Source organism: Vitis vinifera, chromosome 10 (assembly GCF_030704535.1).
Source record: "Vitis vinifera cultivar Pinot Noir 40024 chromosome 10, ASM3070453v1".
Classification (NCBI taxonomy): Eukaryota; Viridiplantae; Streptophyta; class Magnoliopsida; order Vitales; family Vitaceae; genus Vitis; species Vitis vinifera.
In genome coordinates, this window is record NC_081814.1 from 22,708,977 (window position 1) to 22,722,740 (window position 13,764).

The 13,764-nt window shown below is 36.8% G+C and overlaps 1 protein-coding gene across 3 annotated transcripts; it reads right to left on the reverse strand.

The window, feature by feature from the left end:
• Window positions 1–3,726: 3,726 nt before the first annotated feature.
• Window positions 3,727–13,496, reverse strand: LOC100247744 (BTB/POZ domain and ankyrin repeat-containing protein NPR1). Of its 3 annotated transcripts, XM_010657628.3 has the most exons (5): window positions 13,029–13,446; window positions 11,837–12,207; window positions 6,838–7,591; window positions 5,710–5,907; window positions 3,727–4,126 (listed from the first exon to the last, which is right to left on the reverse strand). In XM_010657628.3, the coding sequence occupies exons 2-5, from the start codon at window positions 12,056–12,058 to the stop codon at window positions 3,864–3,866; spliced, it is 1,437 nt and encodes a 478-aa protein (XP_010655930.1). In that variant the 5' UTR covers window positions 12,059–12,207; window positions 13,029–13,446; the 3' UTR covers window positions 3,727–3,863. The 3 variants fall into 3 exon arrangements, with proteins under 3 accessions (XP_010655930.1, XP_002274045.1, XP_059596385.1); XM_002274009.4 differs by having other exon boundaries at window positions 11,837–13,496; XM_059740402.1 differs by having other exon boundaries at window positions 11,864–13,446.
• Window positions 13,497–13,764: the final 268 nt, after the last annotated feature.

Below are 13,764 nucleotides of genomic sequence, written 5' to 3' on the forward strand. Positions count from 1 at the left end.
TCATTTGCTTTTAACTTTTTGCTTATTTTGGTTGCTTAAGTTGCAGTAAGTGGTAGCTTATATTTTTAAAAGATGTATTTAACTTGCATAGAAATTAAGTTATTATAAGTATTTGAAAGAAGCTTATATTTCATTCTTCTACCACTCAGATCTTTAGGGGGAAAAATCAACTTTTTATAAAACAAAGTACTAAATATCTTAAAAGTCCCTTGCCTCAATCTATTGTTTGGTCTTGAGGGGTAAGATTTACTAGATGTGTGTCATCTAAATTTTGCAACAGTTGGTGAGTGGTTCTTGTCCACACTGGTGCCTGTCATTAGTTGAGGCAACGATTCAATGTCTACTTAGTGGTCACTTGGTGAAGCTTAACTTCCAATTCAATGTGCCATGCCTCTTCTTAATATGCAATTCAAGGTTAATCCTACTCCACTAATACTAGTGGTGCAACTTGGGCGAGTTAGCCCAACCCAACCCAATGTTTGGGCGGGCTTGGACAATCGTTTTTTTATACTTAGGTTGAGCTTAGGTTAGATTTTTTCAACTCAAACTCAAGTGAGGTTGGGCTCAGGCCTAGGTTTGGGTTCGGGCCCAAGGTTTGGACAACCGACCTTAACCTAAACTCAATGTAATGTTTTTATAATATCTTTAATAAAAAAATATTATATTATATATTTTTCATTTTTTTAGAAAATATATAAATTTATGTTTTTTTTTTTTATTGCTATTTTGAAATTTTGTCTTATTTACTATTTAAATTTCATAGAAATATATAGAAAAAAAGTTTTTTAAAAAATATTATAGAAGAATTTTGAATTATGCAACCCAATCAACCCAAACTCAACAGATTAACCCGAATCTAACTTGAAAAACCCAAGCTTAGAAAAATGATGTTGGGTTAGTCTTGGGTTGAACTCGGGTTAAATGTTTCTTAATTTGGGTTGGGCTCAGGTTACTTATCAACCCGATCAACCTGCCCAAGTTGCAGCCCTAACTAGTTCCAATAGGAAACATAGTGAAAGAAGCACCACCCCTAAGAATCAACAGCATGAAAACGTTGTTAAAAATGTGAAGTCACAATTGGCTTCTGGAAGTGCAAATGAACTGACTCAAGTGGAACTATGCTGTTTGGGCTCTGCCTGGTAAATTTTGATTGTGCTCAAACCTTGCTTGAGGTTTGACTTGAGCTCAACTGACATGATCAGGCTTGGCTTGTTTACTTCTATTGATCTCAACTTTGACGAAACTCATTGATTTCTCCAATCCAGCATTGAAGTCCGTATAATCATATTGTTACTATTGCAAATTAGTGATTGCAATACATCTGAGGCTATATTGAATCATTTGTCCTATTTTGGTACCATGCGGGTTTATTTAGTTTTCTCCACACTTTCTATGAAGTATTTCCTTGTGTAAATTCTTAAGTGGTTATATGTTGCATTGCTGCCTCTCACAAGCCTATGTACTCAAGAAAAAGTAGACAAAGTAACGTAAAACCAGTGAAGTATGACAAAATGAGCTTACATTAGCAAATTTCTGAGTATAAGATTGTGCAGTATTTACTTAATTTCACTTGGCAAGTCCTCCTCCTTGACATATACCAAGTAAAATTAAGCATATACAGCACAATCCTACAGTCTGAAATTTGTTTAATTAGCATATGTTGGAGAATAGAATTTTAATAGACAAATGAATGTTGGATTAGAGCAAGCAAGCTTGCTCTATCTCATGAATTTAACTTCTGCATAGTATCGAATCAGACTAATTATGCTTGGGTCAAAGCTCAACCTCCGCTAGAATTCATCAAACTCGGTTTTAGGCAGACCAGTCTTCAGCTAGGATTAGCTAGTTGAAGCTCTAAAAATATGACAAGAGCATGGTAATAGATTGAAAAGAGGAAAAAAATTGTTCCTATTGGTGATTGCATGAGTTTCAAATTTCCTGCATGTCTTGAATTTCTGATAAACATATTTAGCGTAGAATCAAGTAACCACCTCAGTGTGCTTCATTCACACAGCTTGTAGCATGGCATGTGGGCTAAAACCCATGCAGCTGGCTGCAAAGCAACATCAGGTAGCTATGTAGGTTTTTTTTCATCTTGCCTCTGATTATTGTTGATTGAGCTTTCATAGGCATTGATAGAAGTTGCTTTACTGGACATCCTTTTTTTTTTTTTTTTACATGGGTTTCGAAGATCAAAGATTACTGAAATTAAAGTAGTTATAATCCAACCTATTTGTGACATTTATTCCCTCAGACAATAAATTTTAAGCCCATGCAGAACATGGCTGCTATGATTCCCAGGAGTTGCCCTTCCTCAATTTATGCTCTTTTATTTATCCTGCTTAGTTCTTTTGCTTCATATGCCTTCTCAAAATCAAACTCGCCTAATCTCCTGTTCAGAAGTTCTCTTCTTGTAGATCTCCTGGTTAGCAAAAGAACAATATCCATACTCACCTGAGTCTCTTCTTGGTTTTAGTTCTATTTTCCAGTACATGGTTGGAGATTGCAGATGCACAATGTTGTAGTAAATGAAGGCAAGCTGCTCAGTTCTCTCCACCATCGTCCTTTTGCCCCAAAGGTTTCGAATTGGCAGTGTAGTAGTGCAACTGAAATTTTGATAGTTCTTTGTTCCATGGGAAAGATTCTCCCTGGAAATATTCTGCTGAAATGAAGTGGAGCATTGAAGAAATAAATATATGCAAACATTTTTAGTTTTGAACTGCCATGATCAGTAGTTAGAATCCAGCTTCTTAAATTGAAATTCATGATGGGTTTTGTATTATTCTCACAAGTTGGAGAATGAAACGAGACATTAAGAGTGCTTCTTTGAGGGTGTATTCTCTTTACATAACTATGTTTGTACAGTTCATTTTTCTTAAGAAAACGATGGCAGGTCTGAATTTTTCCCTAACAGCTAGTAGATAGGAGGATATGGGTTTGGATGAAGGGTCATGTCAAGCTAGGCTATTTTTTAGCCGGTCCAGCAATGGATGGTTGAACATTGCAATAAAATAACATCTTCCTTAATCACGCCAGGAAAGGTTGAAGTTTAGTTTTTGTTTTCAGAAGCCATCCCTCTTATGAATATTAAGACGATGAAATTACTTTTTACTACATCATGCGCATAATGCTATGTATTTTGATTCTGTTGGTAACTGTTGTAGCTACTAAAAGGCTCAGAGGGAGGGACCATGGTTTTGGTTGTAAGACATGGAGATGGATAAGCTGAAATTCTGAGGATGGTGGCCCAGGATTCTGAGAGCACATGGTTTTTGGCAAAGTAAAAGCCTTATCCATATGGCACAATTGCACGCCAAAAAAAGTGATTTGAGGTCCTACTCCCATCCTCGCACTGCACGCTCAAATCTCGAAACATTAAAGATTTGTTTTGAAAACAGTTTTTAAAAATAAAAATCTATTTGAAAATATAAAAAAAATATTCTTATCATGTTTTTTATGTTTTCAATATTTTTTTAAAATAATAAAATAATATTTATCCATTATTTTTCATTTTCAATTGTTCTTTATATTTATAAAATTATTTTAAAACAATTTCTAGAAAATAAATAAAAACAATTTAAAATAATTAAAATATATTATTAAAAAATACTTGGTTTCCAGAAGGAAAATTGTTTTCTCTCGAATGCGTTCTCTCATCTGCAAAACAATTCCTAGAAAAGTAGACCCAAGTTTCCATGAACTCGAGAATGTAAGAAGCTTTAGTGGTTGATCACACAAGGAAAAAGGTATATTATGGATGCTTTTACAAACAAGGGCCAGTCCTGGTCAGAAGGCTCTCACCAGAAACTTTGGTCAAAACTGTGAGTTACCTCAATAGGCTTATTACAATAGGCAACATAACTTCATAATTTTCTAGCCTTGTGACTTAAATTGTCTTTTAGGGAGGATGAAGATGAAGATGAAGATAACCCAGAGCGATTGAACTCAGCCTTGTCTTTCGTAAATGCTCGTTGAACATCCTCTTTAAGCTCCATGAAACGCGTCCTCTTAATCCTCTGTTCATCCAGAGTGCCCTTCTCAAGGTAGAACAAATCAGGAAGGTCGTCCTCCATGAACTTATCCAGGACTTGTGAGCAATGTGGGAAGTAGCGTCGACCCATCTCCACTGTCACAAAGCCAACCACAAAACTAAAAATAAGTCATTGCAAAATAAAATGTTGATGTTCAGATTTTTTTTTCCTCAGCGGGTAAACCTCCCTCTCTCTCTCTCCCCCCTGAGCCCTCCCACAATTCATCCCATCATTGCTTGAGTAGTTCAGGTAGAATTCTTTTGTTTTAACTTTTTAAGGTCCATATTTATTTGGCTTGCCGATAAAATGAGCCTAATAAGTTTCTGCTTTACGTGGGGCGGAGGGAACTCAGGGGCATTTCGGCTGGCAATTTGTTGAATATCTGACATCTGAAATCACTAAGAATCCTTCTTTTCTTGTCTTTCAGATTGTTGAGGTTGTCTGGGCTGCTCAACCGATATACATGTGATGGGTGTATAGATAAATGTGCTAAACCATAACAGAGGAGAAATTTAAAAAATAAAAAAATATTATATTATGTTTGATTCCCGAAAAATACTAAGGAAAGAAAAGAAATATTAAAGAAAATGATATTCTTATGTTCAATTATTCTATAAAAAAATACTAAAATATGTATATATATATTTTTTCAAATTATTTAATTTTTATATCAAATAGTGAAAATAAATGAAATGGACTTGAAGAAGTATAGAATTATAATTTATTAACTTTAAATCTATTTTTTATTTTCTTTCCTCCTACTTTTTTTCCTCTATTTACTTTTTCTCAAAATGTCCTACAAATTTTCTGAGAACCAAACATAGCCTCAGTGAATGTTCACTTACCAAGTAAGATGGAACAAGAAAAAAAGGGGAAAAAAAATGAATATTCAGATCAAAGAAACTGTCAAATAAATATAATAAAGCATGAATAATGATGAAATTTTATCTGGAGTATTATTAGATTTGATCATCAAAGGAAGCAACACTAGCATTTAGGTTTGATCATCGAAATCCACTTGCAACAATGCATCTCAGAATTCAGTAAACAAAGGCTAAAAACAACAAAAATATTTAATTATGGTAAATTCACATAAGATGACTACCTTATAGAAGCAGTGGCTAAAAGATCCATCACAATCACAATATCATGCATGCAGGGACCGGAAGACCCATTACAATCCCCAACATTAAAAGTAAATTGCAAAAGATTAAATAATCTCCTCTTAGAGAAAGGGTTTGGTTCAATGGTTGGTCAACATTCATTTTCGCTCTTTGTTTTTTTTTAAAAAAAAAATTTTCATACTGTGTTAAGTTATTAGAAAATTTAATTTATTTAATCTACTTTTCAAATGATGTGAATAAGGGTAATTTCTATTGAGTTGTTGTTCTAAACTCTAATTTCCTAAAAAGTACTAGCTGATGTAAAATGAACCAAGGACATAATATAAAGATAGAAGGAGCCTAACCTATACTACCAAGGCATCATATCATCTCGATTTAGAGTAAGTAACCTGGGCAGCTACAGATGGAAAAGCAATTTATAGGAAAGCATTTTTTATAACACACGGGGCCTCCCTTAAACAAGCAAATGGGATTGATTAAGCATCAGTCCACTATCGACTCAAAACAGAAAACCAAGCATCTAAAAAGCAAAGAGATTCACAGGTTGGATATACCTGTTTTCACAAGGGCATTCATCCTTGAACGAAGCCTCTGGTTCTGCATTATGGGTGTCTCATTCAAATCAACCTCCCTTAGGTTCCCACTAGATCTTTTTGATGCAGAAAGGCCAGCAAACTCGGAGGTTGTCTCAGCATGCGCTATCTCCATGGCTAGCTTTGCTTCACTAGGGAAGAATAATCGTGCAAATGCCACTGTGAAATTCAATAACAAGTCTAAATCTTAATCCATGGAAACAGGGGAATTCAAGAAATGGAAGAAGTTGAAGCCAGAAAGCAGCCTGTGGAATAACTTAATAAATAGGATTACTTGAAATCTTAAAAAGTGTTAAATATGGATGGGATTAAGCCAATTGTCATACAAATCTCACAAGGTATAGCTCCAACCAAAATATATGATCAAATTCTAATGATCAGACAGAATTATTGGTCAGGACCTCTTTACTAGTAAGTTCCAACACCAGCAGATGCGCCACTGGTTCAACTGCCTATTTGCAACTTTTATCTTTATGAAGTCTGCCAATTTTTTCAGTGGACTTTCACAGCTGTTGCCAAAGCCAGATAAATAAGGAGGAACATTTCATGATAGAAACATTAGCCAAAACCAATGTAAGCATGCATTTAGAAAAATATGTGAGAAAAGTATTTGCCGCTTATTATCACATTTTCCACATTATCACGATTTTCTCAGGTGAACTGTCAAAAAGAAAAGCAGGAAATAAAAATTAAGAAAAAAAAACATGAAAGAAAGACGATCATTGATCCAAAAAAATTCTTGGTTTGTTTTACATCTATGACAAATAGTTTCTATTCATGTGCAAGAATCTCTTTGCTTACTGTGCAAAAGTCAACTGATATGCTTGGGACAGATCTCATATATCAATCTTCCTATAAAATAATTGGCCTAAAATGAAATAAACATGGATACTTTATATTAAAATAGAAACAGCTGACTTATAAGAAGATATACAGTAAGCCAGTAAGAAAGAAAACAAAATAATTCTAGAATGGATAAATGCCTGCAGTGAAAACCAATGACAAGTCATGAATCTCCAATAAAAAGGAAAAGAAAAAACCTTTCACTAATCAAATAGAGAAACAAAGACTACATCTGCAGTAAATCACCTCTATTTTCCAGGTACAGCAACTTCATGTGCAGATCATCAGCCATTGTTGGTGAAGAGATTGACACATCTCCAGCCAGTGGATTCCTCCGCATTTCTCTCTCCAGAACATCAATGCATATCCTGTCCTTGTTTGTTTCCTGCCCCTGTTCCATTTTTGCATGATAATCCTTCGGCCTTGTTAACCTGCGGCAGATACTAACAGCACTTTGCCCATCTGAAGTCCTTTCTGATGCATGAGCCCCTTTTGTCAGAAGTGAAACAATTATTGATGGCTCCTTACGCATTGCAGCCACATGGAGAACAGTGTAACCTCGAGGATTATGACGGTTGACATCAGCCAGACCCAGACTAAGCACTTCAGAGACAACCTTGGGATCACAGTATGCTGCAGCATAATGGAGGGCATATGCTTCATCCAAGGTTATACCAGACTCACTTAGAAGAAGTTTCACGAGTTCAACATCATCTGAGTCCAATGCCTTGAGTATTCTCCTGACTCTTTTTTCATGCACAGGGTCCACAGGTACAGTGTTACATTCATCATCAGGCTGAGACTTGAGGCGGAGCAATTTAATGCTCTCTGCAACCTCATAAGGGAGATCTTTCTCAAGAGAAATGCTGTCAAGATCTGATCTGGCTACTCTGTCAACACATTGGTTGACAAGAACACTTGATTTACAATGGTAGGCAACTACAAGGATTGGGATAACATCTTCTAAAAGAGCCTTTCCGATGAAGTTGGTAAGACGCCGCTGCAATCATACATGAAATGTCAAATAAGAATTTTTGTCAACCTCATCAAGCCTCTATTGAAGCCCAGAAAAAAAGGGAAAAATGCATTTTAGAAGCAATAGTTATTTTAATAATTCTATTTCATCAGGTGTAGTAGCCATGCATCTATCCATTAGAACTATTTGGGACATAATACCAGGCTGTTAACACCTTTATGCACATTCAATTATTTCTGTTTGGGTTCAGTCATTGTGTTTCCTTTTTATTTTTCAGGCTGTACCATCAACAGGTCACATATCCCAGTTCATGAGCTAATCATCGAGGAAAAGTCTGACAAGACAGTGAGGGTGGTTTGCACTTTATGTATTTCTTTAACAGAAATTGCTTTATAAATTATATGTAGTGTACTGCATTATTGATTTAATTTTTCATTGATAAAGCTTGTTTGGTACATTGTGCTCAAGAATTAAATAGTTGAGCTATCCAAATGTTACAAGATTGTTTTGACACCCTTGAAGGTAAATAAACAAGAAAAGAAAGATGAGAAATATAAAGGTTCCTAAGGGAAAGGATGAAAAGTGTACCAGGTTTATTTCAGCAATGAGGTTTTTTCTGGCAATTATTGAGGAGCTAAAATTGTGTGGCCTTCAGTTGACTGGAGGGAAATTCATGTGGCGCAGTGGTTTGAACAATCATGCACCCAATTTGTTAGATGGAGACGGGATGAGGAAGGGTAAAATTAAAATTTGAAAATTGGTGGCTGAAAGTAGAGGATTTTTGAGAGCTTAAAAAAAAGGGAAAAAAAATGTTGATGAATTATTTGGAGGCTCTTTAAGTCATATCCTGAAGCATAATCTCGGAACAAAGAGAAGTTTGGGAATGTCTCCATCAAAAAAGCAAGTGCCCTAAATTAGATCAATTTTTGGGACGCCAAGGAGAGGGAAGGGGTCCTTTCTATTGAAGAGGCTGAAGCTAAAAGGTAGCTATGGATGAGTAAAATAAATGGGTCAGGTTGGAAGAAAGTTGCTGGAGACAAAAGTCCAGAGAATTATGGTTGAAGGAGAGGGATAGATATACTAGATTTTTCATAAGATGGATAATACCTGTAGGAGAAAGAATCGCCTAGTTAAAGAGTAAATGGTGTTTGGTTGCACGAGGAGTCAGAAATCAAAGACAGGGTGTCTAATGCTTTTAAAAGCCTCCTGTTTGAATCAAAGGATTGGTTGGCTTGGAATCAGCTGCTTGTCAAGCGCCTCGTTGGGAACTGGGGATTTAAGGAGTTTGGAAGTCCCCTTTTTCAAAAGCGGAAGTCTTCTTAGCTCTTTCCATTCTATTTGAGGGCAAAGCCCCCAAATTAAACAGTTTTACTTTGGCTTTTTACCAGCCTTGCTTAGAGTTTGTGAAGTACAAGGTGTTGGGTATCTTTGGGGAGTTTAATGAGCAAGGCTCTTTTGAAAGAAGTCGACCTGACACATTTATGATTTTCATTCCTATGAAAGGGGTGTAGAGGACTTGAAAGACCTTAAATTCATACACTTGGTGAGAGATCTATACAAGCTCCTAACAAAGGTGCTAATTGATAGAATTAAGGTCATGGGAAAAAAGTTACATCTAGCTCTCAAGATGCGTTTATAGAGGGTAGAAAAATTTAGAAGTGCCTTTTAATAAAACTGAAGTCATAGATTCAAGACTAAAGAGCTTTATTAGCGTGTTCTTTGTAAGCTTGAAAAGGTCTATGACGAGTTTTCCTTCTCTTTGTTATGGAAAAGATGGACTTTGCTTAGAAGTGGATAGGCTAGATAAAATAGTGCATATCTTAAGAAAAATTCTCAATTCTAGTAAATGGGACTCCCATTGAATTCTTCTAGAGCTCAAGGACCTTGAGGTCAAGGAATCCTCTCTATTCTTACTTATATAATCTCAATAGAGGCTCTTAGTTTCTTTTGCAGAAGGCAAGAGAAGGGAGTTTCATCTTGAGTTTCAAGGTGTCTCATCTCCTATTTATTGATGATATTCTTATATACTATGATGTTAGCCATGAGCCATTAACATATCTAAGCTAGACTTTCATATGGCTTGGAGCAATTTTTGGATTATATTTAAAAAAGAGAAAGTTAATCCTAATTAGAGGAGTAACTAATATGGAGGAATTGGTTTCTATGTTGCATTGTAGGGTGGGAGAGCTCCCCACCACCTAATTGGGCTCCTTTTGGGTGCTTTTCATAAATTGTCATTAGCGTGGGATGTAGTAGAAAAAAGATTTCAAAGAAGGCTAGAGTGCCTCTTATAAATTGTCATCAATGCGGGATGTGGTGGAGGGTTTTAGAGAGGGTTACCATTGTGGAAAAGACTGTTATCTTTCAAAAGTGGGGAACATTCACTTTGATTAAAAGTACTTTGTTGAATTTTCCAACTTACATGTTTGTTCTCAACATTCTAAAAAGGACGAACTTAAGGGTTTGAGACTATTCAAAGAGACTTTCTAAGGGGGTGGGGGAGGACTAACACTAGAGAAAAGATTTAACCTAGTGAAACTGATCCATTGTTTGCACGAATAAAATAAAATGGGGCTGGTCTTGGTATTAAGAATATGTCCATTCTCAAACAGCTTTTACTTAGCAAGTGCATTTGCCTTGGAAAGGAAAGCTTTGTGGAATCAGGTGGTAGTAGTAGGGAAGTTTGGGGAAGAAAAAAGGCGATCTTACATTGTAAAGAATAGTTATGAAGTGGGACTGAAAAAGGCAATCAAGAGAGGATGGGATGCCAATAAATGTAGAACTAGTTTCATTGTGAGGAATGAAAGGAGGGTAAAGTTTTGGAAAGATAAGTGGTGTGGTGGAATTATATCTAAGTGAGTAGTAGATGTGTGGAAGTAGTCAAGAAAAAGGGGATGTTGGAGCCTTTATTTTATGCAACAACTCCATGATTGGGAGCTTAAAAGAATATAGGAATTTCTTTTAAGATTGCAAGGGAAAGCAATGAGTAGGAATGGCGAGGATAGGGTGATCCAGCTAGAAATGTATAGTGGAAAATCCCTTTACTCTTTTTTGTTATTAGGGAGATCTAAACTTTTTCCCAAGGCTATGGTTTAGAATCCTTTGTTGGCAACAAAAGTGGGATTTTTTGAATGGGAAGTAGCCTAAGTTAGGATCCTTATCATAGATCAGTTAAAAAAGAGGGATTGGACCATGGTGAATAAATGCTTTTTATGCAAATATGAGGAAAAATCAATAGACCATCTCCTGCTTCATTGCATCAAAACAAGGAATTCTGTGGCAACTAGTTTCTCTTTCTTTGGATTAATTTGGGTGATGTCATCTTTAGTCAAAGGGCTCATCTTAAGTTGGTAAGGATCCTTAGTCGGAAGGAAGGAAAAGAAAACATGGAAGGCTGCCCCTTTATGCTTATTTTGGAATATTTAAAGGGAGAAAAATCCAAGGTCTTTTGAAGATATGAAAGAAACAGATCAAGCACTAGAACACTCCTTTTTATGTATCTTTTTGGAGGGGCTAAGCATGGGCATAAATGATGAGACGTCTACGTTAGACTTGGATGATTGGTTGAAAAGGGAGGAGTTTATTGCATTATTTTTCTCTTTTTTCTTTTGCCTTTTCTCCCCCTTGTATATGATCCATGAACTATGGTTTGCCTTTTTATAGAAATTTTGCTTATCACAAACAGAGGGAGGGAGGGAGGGAGGGAGGGAGGAAGGGAGGGAGGGGGAGAGAGAGAGAGAGAGAGAGAGAGACTATCAATATGAATTTCCTTAGAGACCACGAAATATAGCATACAACTGCAAGCACATATCCACACACACACACACACACATCGTTTACATAGAAGCATCCACTCCACTCTAACCTTTCCCTTTCCCATCCCATCTATTGGTTGCAAGTCACCTGACCTCAAAACTTCCCACAGGGCTTGAACCATGAACCTCATTGTGAGGCAACAACACATTCACCAAAGAAATAGGTTGTTGGTTGATGCATTATTGGAGCTAGTGAGATACAATCAAGAGAGAGTGATAAAAATTGCAGCAAGCACAAGTTTCCCCTTATATTTCTTTGGTTAGTTGGTTCCAGAACTCAAGCAATAAAATCAAATAGTAGAACATCAAAGAGACAACTCAACACTGACTCAACACTAAAATACTCACTCCCTTGACAAGTTGATAATACATATAATCCATACAAAAGCTTGCTAAATAGCTAAACTTTAATCAGCATTAGTAAAACCAGGTGCCTCTAAAGAGTAATACTCACCTGAAAAAGTGAGACCAGCTCTGGTACCTGAAAAATAGCAGAGGCATACATCAATTCCACAGAAAAATCAATAGCGGGTCTACACGCATCATGGGCACAACCAGTATCAACACACGTTGACACCTCCAGAGGTGAAGCCTTCAGCTTTCCCGTGTACAGATAGCTCAAGAAAATAAGGAAGGCTTCATATCCAACCTTACCATACGGCAAAAAGTCACTCATGCAGTACCTTGGTTTACCATCCTTCTCAGAAGAACTCTTTTCTCGCTTGAAGAGATCATAGAAAAACCTACTCCTGGCAGCCAAAATGCAGCGATGAACCCCAACTGGGATGCCCTCAACAATAATCTCTGCATCACTATAATCACAACCTGAATCAACCAATAGCTGCTCCAAGTTAGAACTGAGCTTGCTTAGGCTGATGATTTCGAGGCTAGGCCCTGTCTCAGAGCCAGAGGAGGAAGACATGTTATGACTGGTGACCGCATTTGATATATGGGAAGATGATGTAAAGCTCAAGGATGATGATGGCTCAGCTGAATTGGCCATCAATCTAATCTAGAACTGAAGGCGTATACACTTTAGAATGCACACACAGATCAACCAACCAAAGTGAATTACGCCAAAGAACCTAATTATACTTTGAGGAATACTATGGTTCCATGAAGTTTTGGTTCTAGTTACTAGTCATAGAAAAAACCTAAGCATACGAGCCTGGAAAAACTAACATATGGAATATAAGGCTGGACAGAATTTACAATAACATGCTCAAAGAATTGGGTCACACCCCAAGTCAACTGCAAATGATAAGCGACCACTTGAACACTCGGAAAACACGAAACCGACTTCTCCAAAAGAGAAGTAATGTTGCTAAATTCTAAACAAGAACTAATGGGACTGCCGGAGTGAATTAAGATGGAGGAATTTGAGCCACACTATAACCGAATTTCGTGTGAATAGCCGTCCAATTGCGAATTCCACCCGTAAAGTTTCCACATCAAATACCTAAATACTCATCACAATATCCCGACAAATTCAAATTCAAACTCAAATCTATTTGACCCAACTCTTCTGCTGTATAATTCCATGATCACAACAGTTCTCTTTCATAAAAAATTTTATACCAACATAACAGAAAAATTAAAGACCCAGAAAATTCTTCAACTTGTAAATCTGAAAAGATCTCACAAACCTTACAAAAGCCATACGAAGAACATCATATCAATATGGGATATCATTCAAAACCGTCCTCCAAGCGTTTCAATAATAATTTCACTGCAAGGGCGCCCTCAAATTCATCCAAAGAGGCAACGCAAATCACCCTCCACAAACTCATATTCTAATCTCAGCACATCAGATTCAACACAACACCCATTAAAAAAAAAAAGTAAAATCTCTGCACTCCCATTCGATCCCAATAAACCCAAGCCCCTATTGAATCGAACAATCCAAAACGCAGCGTTGTTTTGAGAGGATAAGAAGGTACGACACGTCCAAACAAGTCAAGGAAGTTTCATAGCAGCGCTTTCAAAGAAAGGAGATAGATGGGGGAGGGGTATCGTCGGTTCCTTGATGGGACCAAAACGCAGCGTTTTAAGGTTCGGAAGGTGAAGTCGTTTTGATGACGATTGAGGTGGTGTCACCCTTTATTGCTGGGGCTGGCTTGCGTCCTCACTGGCGTCACCCTTGGGGTCAAAAGTCTTCGCATATGGAGTGAGCGATAGAGATTTCATAAAGAGGAAAAGATACCATATGCGAAGTGGTCGGTAAAGAATTGGGTGGGCCTCACCTCCTACGATGCCCATCCTATTATCTTATCGGGAATCATTTCATGGTACTGTGCGGACGTATTTTCTAAATTTTCTAATGTTAGGCAAAAGATTCTTAATTTCTGGATTCTGAAATTTTATATGCAGACGAGTCTCAGT